Source organism: Budorcas taxicolor, chromosome 25, assembly GCF_023091745.1.
Source record: "Budorcas taxicolor isolate Tak-1 chromosome 25, Takin1.1, whole genome shotgun sequence".
Lineage (NCBI taxonomy): Eukaryota > Metazoa > Chordata > Mammalia > Artiodactyla > Bovidae > Budorcas > Budorcas taxicolor.
This window is the reverse complement of record NC_068934.1, coordinates 45,112,691-45,127,543: the sequence shown is the minus strand read 5'-3', so window position 1 is coordinate 45,127,543 and position 14,853 is coordinate 45,112,691. Positions and strand designations below refer to the sequence as shown.

General features: G+C 60.3%; 2 protein-coding genes across 3 annotated transcripts; both read left to right on the top strand.

Annotated features, from left to right (window-relative positions):
• Positions 1-23: 23 nt before the first annotated feature.
• Positions 24-6,667, top strand: BRMS1 (BRMS1 transcriptional repressor and anoikis regulator). Its single transcript, XM_052661848.1, has 10 exons — positions 24-177; positions 2,749-2,894; positions 2,964-3,054; positions 3,211-3,338; positions 3,486-3,565; positions 3,646-3,742; positions 4,264-4,356; positions 5,531-5,595; positions 6,002-6,041; positions 6,440-6,667. Exons 2-10 carry the CDS (start codon positions 2,756-2,758, stop codon positions 6,445-6,447), a joined length of 741 nt encoding a protein of 246 aa, XP_052517808.1. The 5' UTR covers positions 24-177; positions 2,749-2,755; the 3' UTR covers positions 6,448-6,667.
• Positions 6,668-7,950: 1,283 nt separating this feature from the next.
• Positions 7,951-14,415, top strand: RIN1 (Ras and Rab interactor 1). Of its 2 annotated transcripts, XM_052661841.1 has the most exons (10): positions 7,951-8,057; positions 8,202-8,382; positions 8,481-8,595; positions 8,695-8,767; positions 8,913-9,004; positions 9,170-9,916; positions 10,201-10,506; positions 10,803-10,934; positions 11,060-11,211; positions 12,156-14,415. In XM_052661841.1, exons 1-10 carry the CDS (start codon positions 7,972-7,974, stop codon positions 12,636-12,638), a joined length of 2,367 nt encoding a protein of 788 aa, XP_052517801.1. In that variant the 5' UTR covers positions 7,951-7,971; the 3' UTR covers positions 12,639-14,415. The 2 variants fall into 2 exon arrangements, with proteins under 2 accessions (XP_052517801.1, XP_052517800.1); XM_052661840.1 differs by having other exon boundaries at positions 7,954-8,382.
• The last annotated feature ends 438 nt before the right edge of the window (positions 14,416-14,853 follow it).

The following is a 14,853-nucleotide window of genomic DNA, read 5'->3' as shown; positions in this document are numbered from 1 at the left end:
TCCCCGCGGGTGCGTAACGTCAACCCTGGCGCCTGGTTTGCCCTCTCCGGTCAGTCGGTCGGAGCCGGCCCAATCTCCAGGGCCGAAGCGGAGACTTAACCGGCCGGACGCGTGCGGGGACCGCGGGACCAGAGCTGGCAGCGGAAGAGCCAGTGATTCTCCCGCTCGCGCCTGCACGTACGGAGATGGAACTGGGCGGGAAGCTCTCGGTGCGCCGTGGAGGGGCTGGGTTGGCTTCTTCGAGACTGGGGCAGAATCTTCCTAGGAGGCCTGCCCTCGACTTGCTCACTTTCTGAAAGATAAATTGCAGTGTGCACAGTGCCTTATGATTTGCTTTGCCATTCTTTACCGCTTGCAGCCTTTACAACTCTTGAGAGTGGCAATGGTTATTCTCTTTTTTATACCCAGGGTAAGGAGTAGACTCAGAGACTGCTGGAGAGACTTTTTCCCAACCCCTCTTCCTTTCTGGTCCAGAAAGATAGGCCTTACCAGTGAAGAGGAATTGCAAAGTTTGGAAAATGCGGGAACTGAGGCTTGAGATTGGGAAAGAGGCTGGTTGGTGAACCGAGGCTTTCAGGTCAGGTTGAGATCATTTGTGAAATCATTGAGGGATGTTTTGAAACTTTGAAAGTGTTAGTCACTCAGTTGTGTCCGACCCTTTGTGACCCCATGGACTGTAGCCCGCCAGGCTTCTCTGTCCATGGAATTCTCCAGGCAAGAATACTGGAGTGGGTAGCCATTCCCTTCTCCAACGGATCTTCCCCACCCAGGAATCAAGCCCAAGTCTCCTGCCTTGCAGGTACATTCTTTATCATCTGAGTCACCAGGGAAGTCCACTTTGAAACTTAAGCCAATTACTTTATTCAAATTGATGTTTGCTACCTTTGCAGAAGCCAGGGGCTACTGAGAAGTAAAAGCCAATCCCTGCCCTACAAAAGTTTTTGTTTAACTTTGTATTTGCAAATCCTCCAGTCATCAAATGAGTCGGTACAAATGGGTGAATAAAGCACATGTGCAGCCCTGCCCTGGTGAGGCTTACAGGCTGGTTGGAGAGACAGATGTGAGAATGGGCAAATAGACATGCAAATAAGTCAGGAAGGGTGACTGCACAGAGCTAACGGACTACGAAGAAGCCCAGAGAAGGTATCACAGTGAACAGAAGCCCCCAGTAGGCAAAGAGATGATCTGCTGAGAAGACTGTTTATTCTTCCTCTTGGGTGATCTTTTGGCCGCACTTGGCACTGTCACTTCTTCATTCTGAAATTCTCTCTCCCCAGCTTTGAGTTTTTCCTCCTCCATCTCTTGCTAATTTTCTTCTTTTATGGAGGGGTCTCATCGTCTGCCCCTTCGGTAACCCTGGAGTTCCATCATGAGCCCCTTCTCACTCCACACATTCTGCCTTGCTGGTGGCACCCTCTCCCAAGGTCTGAAGAACTCACTCAATGTGATGACCAGATCTCTGCAGCCCAGATTTCTCTCTGAGGCTTAGACCCGTGTGTCCCCACCCCTGGCCCTTCTCTCCTTTCAGGGTCTTTGTTCATGCCACTCACTCTCCTTAGAATGCTTTCTCTTCCTCAGCCAGCTCAGCTCATGGGTTTGGCCCTTCATCCTCTGCAAGCCCTCACTGCTGCAGCAAGCTCCAGGTTTCATTTAGCTGCCTCTCCCATATGCTCTTGGTCTTAACTCTTCTGCTTCCTGGCCTCTCTCTCCCAGGAACTTGTCAACTCCTTGAGATCAGAAACTCTCTGCCGCACTTGAGCCAAGCTCCTACCATAGTGTCTGATGGTACCTAGCATATGTTAGATTTTTCAATAAAGATTAAATCAGTGAGTAAAAAGATGTTTAACAGTGTTCTTTGTTGCTGAGAAGTCAAGATAGAGACCAAAAAATATTGGCATCAGGTACAAGGAGGTCATCTGTTAACTCTACAGGATCAGTTTCAGCTGAGAGCAATGATACGGAAACAGATTGGAACAAGTGGAAGGTGAAAGAGTAGGAAGAGCACGTGTTTACAAGACCTTGCAAAGATGGGGAAATGGGGGCAGTGATTGAGTGGAGTGGGATGAAGTTTTGTGTTTCTGCTTTTTCTGCATGTTGGGAAATACCTAAGCATGTCTAAAGTTTCCTAAGAGCTGCCAAGAGGGAAAATTGAGCATGCAGAAGAGAGAGTGGAGTACTGATGACTTGGGGTCTTAGAGGAAGCAGAAGGAGGTAGGATTTGAGCATAGCGAGAGGACCCGAGCATTGTAGGGTGGGAAGAGAAGTGGAGGGCTTTGTAGGCAGAAGAACAGCACAGTGGGCAGCAGGGGCTGGGGAGGAAGTGCGTGGTGTATTTGAGAACTGGCCATTAGATGTGGGGTGAAGGAGCTGGACAGCGGTTCAAGTCCAGTGTGCAGGGCCTCGAAAGCCTGGGTCAGAATTTGGGCCCAGTCCCGTAGGCAGTGAGGAGCCCATCTTGGCCTTTCCCATCTTACAGATCATCACCTTGGCCAATATTACGGGGATTGTGATCACCAACAATGTCCAAGGGGATGCGCATTTCTCTGGCTTCTAGATTTCTGGGAGATGTGTAGATGGTTCCATTTGTACCTGCCCCACCCTGCATGTCCCCAGGGCCCAGCGAGTCCAGTCCAGTCCCTCCCCTGGTTGTCCCCATCCACAGCGAGGCTTGATTTGACTCCCCAAGTGACCACTTTGCCACTCGGAGCTGGGGACAGAGGCGAGTGATGGCTCCACTGCTCCTCCCAGCGCCCAGATGCCCGTCCAGCCTCCAAGCAAGGACACAGAGGAGATGGAAGCAGAGGGCGACTCAGCCGCCGAGATGAATGGGGAGGAGGAGGAGAGCGAGGAGGAACGGAGCGGCAGCCAGACCGAGTCCGAGGAGGAGAGCTCAGGTGAGCCCCACACGCCCTCGAGCGCCCTGCCTGCCCCCGCAGCCGGCCCTGACTGGCCTCTTGTCCCAGAGATGGACGAGGAGGACTACGAGCGGCGCCGCAGCGAGTGCGTCAGTGAGATGATGGACCTGGAGAAGCAGTTCTCGGAGCTGAAGGAGAAGTGAGCGAGGGGCCCGGGGCTCGGGGTCCGGCTTCCAGGAGGCAGCGGAGGGCCTGGTGCCAGCCAGGGCCGGTGTGAGCGAGGGCCTGACCCGGGGCGCTGGGCACGTGTTTAGCAGATGGGCACACGGGCGCACGGCTGCCTTTCGCCTCCCAGGTTGTTCAGGGAACGACTGAGTCAGCTGCGGGTGCGGCTGGAGGAAGTGGGAGCTGAAAGGGCACCCGAATACACGGAGCCCCTGGGGGGCCTGCAGCGGAGCCTCAAGATTCGCATTCAGGTGGCAGGTCTGTGGCCCGTCCTGTGCCCCGTCCCCTTACGAGAATCCACGGCTCTCTGTCCCCTTCCCCTCTCACCCGTGCCCTGCCTCGCCCGCCTTTGTGGGCAGGCAGGGCCCTGGCCAGGCCCGGCCGCCCATCGCCCTCCCTCCACAGGGATTTACAAGGGCTTCTGTCTGGACGTGATCAGGAATAAGTATGAGTGTGAGCTGCAGGGAGCCAAGCAGCACCTGGAGGTGAATGTGGGTGCGCCGGGTGGAGAGGAGGTGGCCACCCCGCCCCGCCCTGCCCAGCTGAGCCGCTGTGCCTCTTGCAGAGTGAGAAGCTGCTGCTGTATGACACGCTGCAGGGCGAGCTGCAGGAGCGGATCCAGAGGCTGGAGGAGGACCGCCAGAGCCTGGACATCAACTCTGGTGAGGCCAGCAGCCAGCCGGCACCCCTGTGCTTCCAGCGCCCGTTCCCCGTCTGGGCCTTGGCTTCCCCGCCTGCATGGGGGTGGGTGTAGTAGGGCCTGCTCCGTGCTCACCGTGGGGACTGACGGAAAGCAGGCGGGGAAGGGCCCAGCCCGGTGCCTGGTGCACACTGGCGGCTCGGGGGTCCCCTGCCCCCGTGCTGGTCCCAGAATGGAGGCATCATTCTGACACACGTGCCCCTGCCATGGCCACAGTGTGCCCATTCACACAGGGCACTGGGGAGGGAGGGACTAATGATCTCACAGCCCCATCCATGAAACAGATGAGGAAACTGAGGTTCGCAGAAGCACAGTGACCTCTTTCCCAGGATTGAACTCGGCTTCCAAGCCCAGGCTTCTCTGCACTGCCCTGGGGAGGTTGATGGGGATGGGCTGGCCTGGCCCACGTGAGGGACACAGGCTACAGGGGTGGGGCGTCCTGGGAGGATGGCACCCCGATGCTGACTCTGGTCTGGGGCGCAGAGTGGTGGGATGACAAACTGCATGCCAGAGGCAGCTCGAAGACATGGGACTCCCTGCCACCCAACAAGAGGAAGAAGGCGCCTCTCGTTTCCGGTATCCTTCCCCATACAGTGGCCTGAACTGGGCAGGAGGTCAGGGTGGAGGCACATGGGGGACAGAGGCAGACCAGACTCACTTAAGGTCATCTGGCCTCCTGTGGCCGTGTCCAGGCAGATCAGCTGTTGAATTTTCTGCAGGGTCCTCCTGGGCTGTGTGGACCATAGAAAAATAGAAGCATTCATCCAGAGATTTCCCCATAGTTTTCTGAGTGAGGTCTCCTCTGAGGCCCTTCTGGCTTTCTCACAGTGTCCCGGGCGTGTCCCAGGCTCTCCCACCCCCATGCCTTTGCTGACTTTACACTCCCCTCTTGGATGCCTTTACCTGTCTGCCTGCTCGGTGCCCATCAATTGTCACCTCCTCCGTGAAGCCTCTCTTGGTTTCCCCGACAATGGCTGTGGCTTCCCTCTCCTCTGCACCCCTTTACCTGAACTGGGACACCTGCCTCCCTTCTGGACATAGTCACCTCTGCCGCCCCCCAGGTGTGAGCCCCTCTTGTTCAGGGCCTGCTGTGCCGGCCTCCCCCCCTCGCATAGCCCAGCACGGAGTTGAATTGAATTCTCAGGTATACACACCCCTCCATATTTCTGCCGCAATCAGATTACCAGGAAGTTGACCTCCTGGTGATGGGGATCGTGTTCAAGCAGGGAGGGAAGAATCTGGACTGCAGAGGCTTGAGCAGGGGTGGGAGGTGAGGGTGTGGAGACGTCAGGGGGACAGAGTGGCCAGTCCCCAGACGGGCGGGTGAGACCGATGGAGGGTGGTTTTCAGGACAGAAGAGATGAGAGTCTGCGTGTAGGTGGGAAAGGGGCCAGATGAGGGAACAGGGGGGCGAGATCCCTGAGTGGGTGGCCTGGGCCTTGGCCTTCTGACCTTGAGGCCTGAGAGGAGGTGAGGAGGGAGCCAAGAGGTGGTAAGATTGGGGCTGGACACCCTCTGTGGACTGGGTGAAACTGAAATAGGCCGCAGCCACGCACTCCACCCTGCTAAGAACCCAGGAGCCACGAGTTCGGAGGTGGAGCCTGTGCTGCCCCAGGTGCTTGGCTCCCCACCCCGCCGTCCACGGCACCGCTGCCTCTGAGTGCTGGCACCTCCCACCCCCTGGGCTGGGGGCCCGGGCCCATCCCCTGCCCCCTCCCCAGGCCTCCTGCTTCCTTGACCCCCATCTCAGGCCCTTACATCGTGTACATGCTGCAGGAGATCGACATCCTGGAGGACTGGACAGCCATCAAAAAGGTGGGTCCAGCGCTGCCTGCCACACGGTGGGGGCTGGCGGTGCAGCGCCCCCTCCCCAACCAGACCGGCTTTGGTCTCTGCGGGCCTTCCCCTGGGGAGCTCTCTTGTCAGCCCCCGGCACCCTCTGCTTCAGCCCAGGCACCCTGGCTTTGCTTGGCCTCCCAAACCTCCTGTTTGCGTCAGCCCCTTTCTTGTTCCCAGGCAGGTTTTGATGGGCTGGGAGGAAGGAAGGCAGCCGGGCTGCCTGGGTCTCTGACAAGAGAGCACGTTGATCCTTTGCCTAGAAGGGGCCTTAAGCTCCCCTCAGCCCCTCTTGAGCAGCCCCCCATCCCAAAAGGCTCCTGTGGAGGGGGACTTGCCAAGCTGCAGGCAGCCTCTCAGCGGGCATTTCTTCTTACCCACCCAGGCGAGGGCAGCTGTGTCCCCTCAGAAGAGAAAATCAGATGGTAAGAACCACCAAGGGTGTCCCGCCTTCCACCACCCCCTCCCCCAGGCCAGCCTCCAGGAAAGGCTCCTGGAGGCAGGCAGGGGCTTATCAGATCAGTTAGGACGCTCTGGGTTTGAGGGTAGCTCTGGGTTCGAGGTCATGGTGGGAATTGGGGTGGGGTTAGGGCCAGGTCTGGTTAGGGAGGATGGAATGCTAAGCCTCCGCAGCTGGCCTGGGGGCGTGGAGGACCAGGCAGCCCATGAGTAAGGGCTGTGGGGCTGCCCTGTCCTCCCGGCCTCGCCTGCCCCAGGCCGGACTGAGGCCGCTCCTCTCAGTCCACCATATGAAGTGCCTACCTTCCTCTTGGTTTGCTTTCCTCTCACCTACAGTGATTTTTCCCTTCCTGTGTACCTCCAGGACCTTGACCCTGCTCTTCACAGCCAGGGGGGCCCTTGGAGCAGCTGGCACCAAACCCAGGACTTGAACTTGCCTGCTGCAGAAAGGCAGACTGGCAGGCCCCTCAGGGTCTGCCCAGCCATCTCTCCAGTGCTGCTCCGGGGTCCTCTGCTCCAGCCATCACTGGTCTGGGCTCCTCCTCTGCCCTCCCCGGGGCCTGAACAGCCAAGGCCTGGAGCTGCCCGAGGCCAGCCAGACGATTTCCTCCCTCCCCAGCCAGCCCACCACGCCCCCCCCGCCAAAAGGTCGCCCTCCTCGGAGCCCTCCCTGATGAAGACATGCCTGTCTTAAGCCAAAGCAACATCCTTTCTTTGGACCTTGGACCCCAATCACTGAGTTGGGTCCCACTTCGCAGGAAGTCTGAGCCAGAAATTATATTTGGGGGGCCTGTGTGTCCTGGCTGTTGCTGGAGTGACAAGGCAGGCTCCTCGGGTCTTCCTTCTCAAGGAGATTCCTGGTGTCTGCCTCCCACATTTCAGGGACTGGAATTAAAACCTTTCCTGGGACTCTGGCACAACCTGCATGTGTCTAATTTACCTTGCAAGGGAATCAGGGCTGTTGTGGAGAGTGCTTGAGACAGGCAGTCTCTGCTGGGGGCCGTGGTATCTCCAGTGAGCGGAGCCTACCCCCTCTGACTTGGGTTATAGGCTGGGGAAGGGGGCGTTCCCCCACACATCTGCTCCAGGTGTGGGGGGCTGGGCCCTGGACTGTCTGGTGCTGGTGAGCAAAGTCTGAGGCAACTTGTGGCACAGGCCGAGCACGTGGCCTGGGTGCTCCGTGCCTAGAGACTGGATCATGTCTGCACCTGCCCCAGTCTTGGCAGATCGGCAAGGCAGGCTGGCAGATCCTGTGTGCGTGGGAGGCAGCCAGCAGCAGCACCATGTGCTGACGACCTCACAGCCAGACTCCCCCCCTGTTTAGCGCTGAGTGTCAGAACCACCCCCAGAACCTCCACTAAGCAAAGGGGTTAGTTTCCATGGAGACAGAGCATCCTTTCCCCATGGCAACCTGAAATCCCCAAAACCAAGTTAAGCTCAGGCATGAGTCATCTGTGGCCAGTAGGGGGCACTCTCCCAAAAGGCTGACCTTAGGGCCAGGGCCAGGGACAGATGAGCAGTTGACCACAGACTTGAAGGTGCCCCAAGGGCCAGGCCCTTGGAGACCTTGGCGGGCCCTGCTTAACCCCTTCCTGCCCATCTGTGCGGTTCGAGGAGTCTGGCAAGGCTGCAGGAAGCGCCGTGTGAAGGTGGCAGCCCCACAGCTGGAACCCTGGGCAGGCCACCTGCATGGAGTGGATCCCTGCCCCCAGAGGCTGGGCCCAGAGCAGAGAAAACAGGCACTGCCCGGGCTGAGAGGACACACAAGAGTTAACTGGCGGGTGTGACAGGGCGAACCGCCCTCAGGAAGTGTTACTCACCATTGGGAATGTGAGTGCTCCCGCCTTGGGGGCTGGCTTCTCTGAGTCCCGGGAGAGACTGGAGGAGCTCCCAGCCATGGAAACCCCTGGGGAGCCAAGAACAGGCCCCCTCGGAGCCCCCCACCCAGCCAGCTTCGCTTCTGGGCACCTGGAGAGAGAAAAGTTAGTGAAGTTGGAAGGGCAGCCCCGGTGGGGTGGGGTGGAAGGTGGGGAACCCGAGCTGGGTCTGTCCCAGGGCAAAGGAGGGGGAGACGGTTGGGCAAATCCCTGCTCAGGTGTGGTGCCCCCACCCCGCACCCCGGCCAGGCCAGCCCAGGACCCGTGGTACGATGTGCCTGGTGCCGGCGGGGTGCAGGCAGGTGGATCGCAGCGGCCAGGGCGCACCGTGAGCCTGCGGGAGCGCCTGCTGCTCACGCGGCCCGTGTGGCTGCAGCTGCGGGCCAACGAGGCTGCCGCGCTGCACGTGCTGAGGACCGAGCCCCCCGGGGTGAGTCTCTCCCCACCCCTGGGGCTGGAGGCTGAGGGTAGGGGGGGCGAGGGGCTGGGCACAGAGGACCCAAGCCTCTGATCCCTGTCCACTCGCAGACATTTCTGGTACGGAAGTCTAACAGTCGCCAGTGCCAAGCCCTGTGTGTGCGGCTGCCCGAGGCCAGTGGCCCCTCCTTCGTCTCCAGCCACTGTATCCAGGAGACTGCTCGGGGTGAGAGGGACTGGCCCGGCCGGGCGGGAGGGGCTGGAAGCATCAGGTCGGGGCGCAGGGGGGTGCTCCCAGAGAACAACCTCACTTCCCATCCCTCAGGCATCTCCCTGGAGGGCTCAGACCTTGTGTTCCTAGACCTGGTTCAGCTGATCTGTGCCTACTGCCACACCCGGTGAGCCTGCCTGCAGGGCACCTGCTCTCCACAGGGCCCTGGTTCCCTTCGCGGGACGCCTTGTCCTCCTTGCCCACGGGCACTCCCGGTGCCCGCCACCCAGAGCTTTCCTCACTGCCCACTTTTTGCTCCCCTCTGGCCTCAGGGACGTTCTTCTCCTCCCGCTTCAGCTCCCCAGAGCCATCCGCCAGGCAGCCACCCACAAGGAGCTGGAAGCCATCTCCCATCTGGGCATGGGTAAGGGCTCCCGGGCTACCCACTGCACAGATGGACAAGCTGAGGCCAAGAGGGAGAGGGAAGGTGAAGGCACACAGCCTGAAGCCTGGGCCTTTCTCCCAGTTGGGTCCCCTCCCTGAGCCTCCCCACCCCCACCCTGAGGCCCAACCTGTTTCTCTTCCCTAGAGTTCTGGAGCTCCTCCCTCAATACCAAGGCTCAGCTAGGCCCATCGGAAGGCCCCCCACTGCCCCGGCTGAAGCCCCGGCCCCCACAAGAGCTGGACCAGGGCACCGGAGCTGCCCTGTGTTTCTTCAACCCCCTGTTCCCAGGGGATCTGGGCCCCACCAAGCGGGAGAAATTCAAGAGGAGCTTCAAAGTGCGTGTGTCCACAGAGACCTCCAGCCCCCTGTCTCCCCCAGCTGTGCCGCCTCCCCCAGTTCCGGTGTTGCCAGGGACAGCCCCCAACCAGACAGAAAGGTTGCCCCCTCGCCAGCTGCTACGGAGGGAGAGCTCGGTAGGGTACCGTGTGCCAGGGGGCACCAGCCCCAGCCTCCCGCCGCTGCCCTCCCTCCAGGAGGTGGACTGCGCCTCCCCCAGCAGCTCAGAGGAGGAGGGGGTGCTGGGGTTCCAGGGGAGCCCAGCGACCTCACCCCACCTGGGCCACCAGCGGCGGCGGCGACCCCTGCTTCGGTCCATGAGCGCTGCCTTCTGCTCCCTGCTAGCGCCTGAGCGGCAGGTGGGCCGGGCAGCTGCGGCGCTGACGCAGGACAGACACACGGCCGTGGGACAGCTGGTGCAGGACCTGCTGACCCAGGTGCGTGCTGGCCCCGAACCCCAGGAGCTGCAGGCCATCCGCGAGGCCCTGAGCCGGGCCCGAGCCATGCTGAGCGCGGAGCTGAGCCCAGAGAAGCTACTGCCACCAGACAGGCTGGGTGAGACTCCAGCATGGGGTCCACTGATGTAGCCCTGTCTCCAGAATTCAGCTTTTCCGCCTTCCTCTCTCTCTGCCTCTCAGGGCTGGCCTCTCTCAGCCTGTTCTTCCGTGTACACCCACCTCGTCTCTGCATCATTCAAGCAACTTCTACCCACCGCCTCTCTCCCAGTCACAATGATTCCTCCTCGCTTTCATCCCTCTCCCCTCCCGATCATGCCCTTCCTCCCCGGGACTCCCACCCCACCCCAGTTCCTCTGACCGTTGCCTGACTCTCCCCCACAGAACACGTCCTGGAGAAGTCGCTGCACCGCTCAGTGCTCAAGCCGCTGCGGCCCATCCTGGTGGCCCGCCTGCGGCGCCGGCTTTCAGCCAACAGCTCCCTGGGCCGCCTGGCTGAAGGCCTCCGCCTGGCCCGGGCCCGGGGCGCCAGCGCCTTCGGGTCCCACTTAAGCCTGCCCTCCCCAGTAGAGATGGAGCAGGTACGTCAGAAGCTGCTACAGCTGCTTCGCGCCTACTCACCCAGCGCCCAGGTCAAGCGGCTCCTGCAGGCCTGCAAGCTGCTCTACGCAGCCCTGAGGACCCAGGCGGGTATGCCCCCTCCCACAACCTCCCACCGGCCGCTGCCAAGTCAGAGACAGGCCACCGGGCTGAGGCCCTAGGAATGGCACAGCAGGGAAAACAGGAAAAATATATATATATGGATATGGATCCACCTCCCCATTTCACAGATGGTAATACTGTGGCCCAGAAAGCAGAGCATCCACTCCCCATCCATTGCCCCTGGTTGCCAGAGAGACCACGTTGCCTGGCAGGCAGAGGGAGGGTCGTTGTCTAAGATAAGTAGCTGAGGATCCTGACCCTGTGGCCTCATCCACCACCTACAGGGGAGGGCGCGGGGGCCGACGAGTTCCTGCCATTGCTGAGCCTCGTGCTGGCCCACTGTGACCTTCCTGAGCTGCTGCTGGAGGCCGAGTACATGTCAGAGCTCCTGGAGCCTGCCCTGCTCACCGGAGAGGGTGAGGGACCCCACAGGGCCCCGCTCTGTCTGGGTGGGGCTGGGGTGCCCTGACTGAGCAGGGGAGGCAGGGAGGAGCAGTGGCTCACACCGAGCCTGAGCCACAGCCCTCCCCTTGTGTCCCAGGCGGCTACTACCTGACCAGCCTCTCGGCCAGCCTGGCCCTGCTGAGTGGCCTGACCGAGGCCCACGCCCTGCCCCTGAGCCCCTCGCAGGAGCTGCAGCGCTCGCTTAGCCTCTGGGAGCAGCGCCGCCTGCCTGCCACCCACTGCTTCCAGGTAATGGGACTGGCCAGCCCCGGGGGGCACCCGGCATCATCTGGCGCGGTCCCCTCCTTCACCCAGTGAGACTCAGAAAAGGCAGGGAAAGGGGAAGGGCAGGCCTGCGTCACCGGGCGACAGCGTCCCACACGGAACACCCGTCCGAGCCAGCCCTTCTGGATGGTGCATCTCACCAGCTGACACGGCTCAGTGCTCTGGCGGCCTAGAGTCTTCACAGAAACTGAAGTGGGGTCATTATGGTGCCCATTTTACAGATGAGGAAACAGACATGGCCTGGGAAGGGAAAGGGGCACAGGCAGGCTCAAACCCCAGATCCTGGCTTCTGGCTGCCACCTGGGCTCGGGCTTGCAGCCCATGCCCCCTTCACCCTCGGTCCCCGCCCCCCATACCCCCGGCTCAGGCGAGGTGCTCTGAGAGCCAGAGAGTAACTCTGCCATTCACCTCCTTCCTTCCAATCAAGGGACCCTTCCTTCCTTAGCCTTAGCTAAGAGTCCAGATTTTATAGCCAGATCCTAGGTCCAAATGCTGGCATTTCTGCTTTCTGGCTATGGGAGTTTGGGCCAGTTAGGTGTCCTCTTTGTGCCTCAGTTTTCTCATCTGTAAAATGGGGTAATAGGACCTACATCCTGAGGTTGATATTAGATAAAATGGGTTAATTCAGAACAAGTACTGAGGGCGCAGAGTAAGCTCGACCTGAGTGGGATCGATAGGCTATAGAGGCCTGCTGGGCCATCCTTCCAGCCCGCGGCTCTGACCCATGAGCCCAGGGACAGCCCTCTCATCCACAGAGCCCCCCTCAGAGCTCAGCTTATTCAAAAAGCTTTGGCTGCTGGTTCTACCACTGGCTCTGTCCCATCCACCCCTTCACTGCAGAGCCTGGACTGCGACCTTGAGCCTTGCAGGCAGGACTGAGTTCTTGTTCTTGGCTTCTCCCTGCACAGCACCTCCTCCGCGTAGCCCATCAGGACCCCAGTAGTGGCTGCACCTCCAAGACGCTGGCCGTGCCCCCAGGAGCCTCGATTGCCACGCTGAACAAGCTCTGTGCCACCAAGTTCCGGGTGACCCAGCCTGATACTTTTAGCCTCTTCCTGTACAAGGGGCAGGACTACCAGCGTCTGCCCCCTGGAGCCCTGGCTCACAGGCTCCCCACCGCCGGCTACCTCGTCTACCGCCAGGCAGAGCAGCCCGAGACCCCGGGGGCCTCACCAGGGGCTGCCACAGGGGAGAGCAGTGGGGGGCCAGAGGCAGGGGACAGGGAGGAGGAGAAAGGGGGCCGGGGAACTGGGGACACCAAGGCCAAAACCAGCCCCAGGGATGGCAGGGGAGAATCTGAGACAGTGGCCGAGGGGGCCGAGGGCCAGGCCAGGGGCCCCGCTCAGCCAAGGGGGCTGGAGACTGAAGAGAGCCAGGCCACAGAGGAATAGCTGGGAGTGGGCAGAAGGGCCGCGTGGGGCAGGAAGCTCGGAGCCTGCTGGGACGGCCTTGCAGAGTATCAGCCTCACCGGCCCAGGCCACAGCCCCCAGAGCCTCCCTGACTCTGCTCCCTGTCTGCTGTCACCTCTGACCCTCTAGCACACCGATCACACCTGTTGGCCATGTCCAGGGCACTTGGGTGAAGCCCAAGGGGTCTGGGGGGCCCAGATGAAGGTCCTTGGCCTCTCCTCCTGCTCCCCCAGCTGGAGGCCAGGCAGCCCACAGTGAGGAGTGTGTCCAGCAGGGGAGAAATCCACCAGGGGCCCCAGCTCTGGCGGCAGTGGGGAGGGGTGGGTGGTTCAAGACCTGGAAAGGCCCCACCAATTTCCAGGTGTCAGGAGGATTCAGAGAAGCAGCAAGGCCTCAGGCAGGCCTCAGTCCTGCCCACACCACCTGCAGAACAAGCACCTCCAAACCTCAGTGTCCTCGCCTATAAAGTGGGGGTGCTACCGCTGCCCTGCCTTCTTCCAGAAGCCTTCCATGGCTCAGAATAGATGGTTTTGTTGCAGAGCAGAACACAACTAGGGAAAGGGGAAAGAGGTTGAATATTAGCAAAACCCCCAGCTTGCATATACACACGCCTCTCCGAGGGTCCATTCTCCACCCTCACCTAAGGGAGAGGTTCTCCAGGCGGCCCTGGGGGACATCCAGGGGGTCAGGCTCAGCCAAGGGAGCACTCCTGTTCCAGTCTTTCCCCAAGAGAAGAAGTCCTCCCAGGCACGCTGCTGTCCCCGGGGAAGTGGACAGGTGAGACAGCCTTCTGAAATGGAATGAGGACTCGGAAACTGTCTCTTCCACACTGACATCTCTTGGACCTCACAAGAGGTTTTCAGGAGACAGGGTCTGATTTATTACCCACCGAGGCTGGGGAAAGTGACTCCTAAGACGTCATACAGCGGACCATTAGACCAAACCAGGAGTCAGGTTCCAACTATGCCTTGTATTCTAAGCCACCAATAAACTAATGCTCAGCGATAAAGAATCTGCCTGCAGTGCAGGAGATGTAGGAGCTGGGGGTTCGATCCCTGGATCCGGAAGGTCCCCTGGAGGAGGAAATGGCAGGCAACCCACTCCAATATTTTTGCCTGGGAAATCCCATGGACAGAGGAGCCTGGTAGGCTACAGTCCATGGGGCTACAGAGTCAGACGTGAGCGGCTGGGCGGGAGGTCCAGGCGGACAGCAAATGAGCAAAGAAAATACCAGAGACCACCACAAGAGGGCACACGTGGCTCAGGAAGTGGCTGAGAGGGCGCCCTGATAGACTGCAGCTCCAGGGCGGCCACGGTGCAGGTGGTCCCGGGGTTTGCAGTCTTGCAGCCGCCAAGCAACTAGGGGACATCATAAGAGCCAAGCCTTCTGGCCCTCAGCTCTCTTGGGATTCTGAGGTCTGGATGAGGCTGGCCTCCGGGGACCACTCCCTGGGAAGGAATTAGGTCCCAGTGGAAGGAGGACCCTAGCCAGTCTCTGAGAGGCTCGCTCGGGCCCTGAGCACAAGGGACAGTGGCCCACATATTAGACATGGCGGCTGTGAGACAGAGATCACAGCCTTTGAGATTTCAGACCCTCCAGGTACAGCCCGGATGCAGGACTCCCAAATTCCTCTAGGCCATCGGCTCTCTGCCAACTTCCACCCTCTCCCACGCACACACACAAGCTTCTCACTGGCGAGGGGTCTCCCTCACTCTTCTGTATGTATTCCCCACCAGTCCTGCACCCACCCCAGTGCCTTGTACAGTGCTGGGCGCTCCACAGGCGCTCAATAAATGTTGTCCACTGATTGGAGTTTGATAACTTAGAGCGAAGGGCGGTGAGGTGGGAGGCTAAGGGAGGGCTGGGTTCTGGGAACCAAACACAGGATGTCTCAAGTTCAGTCCCAGAGGAAGGTCCTGGCATGTTGTAGGAGGTGTTCAGAGAGCCCCAGGGCCGGATGTAGAGCCGGTCTCATGGGAACTATGACTGGGGGAGGCTTCTGGGCCCCCCGCAAGGGGGCCTCTGCAAGCCCCTCCCACTCCCTTCCAGGGCTCAGTGCTAATTCCTGGCTCTGGGAATTCAGCATGGCCCCAGCAGTGGCTCACTGGAGCATTGCCAGGCCCTGCCTGCTGCCTGAATCTCCCGGTTTATCTTCTGAAGAGATTCTGGTGGTTCAGGAGTCCCGACAAGGTAAA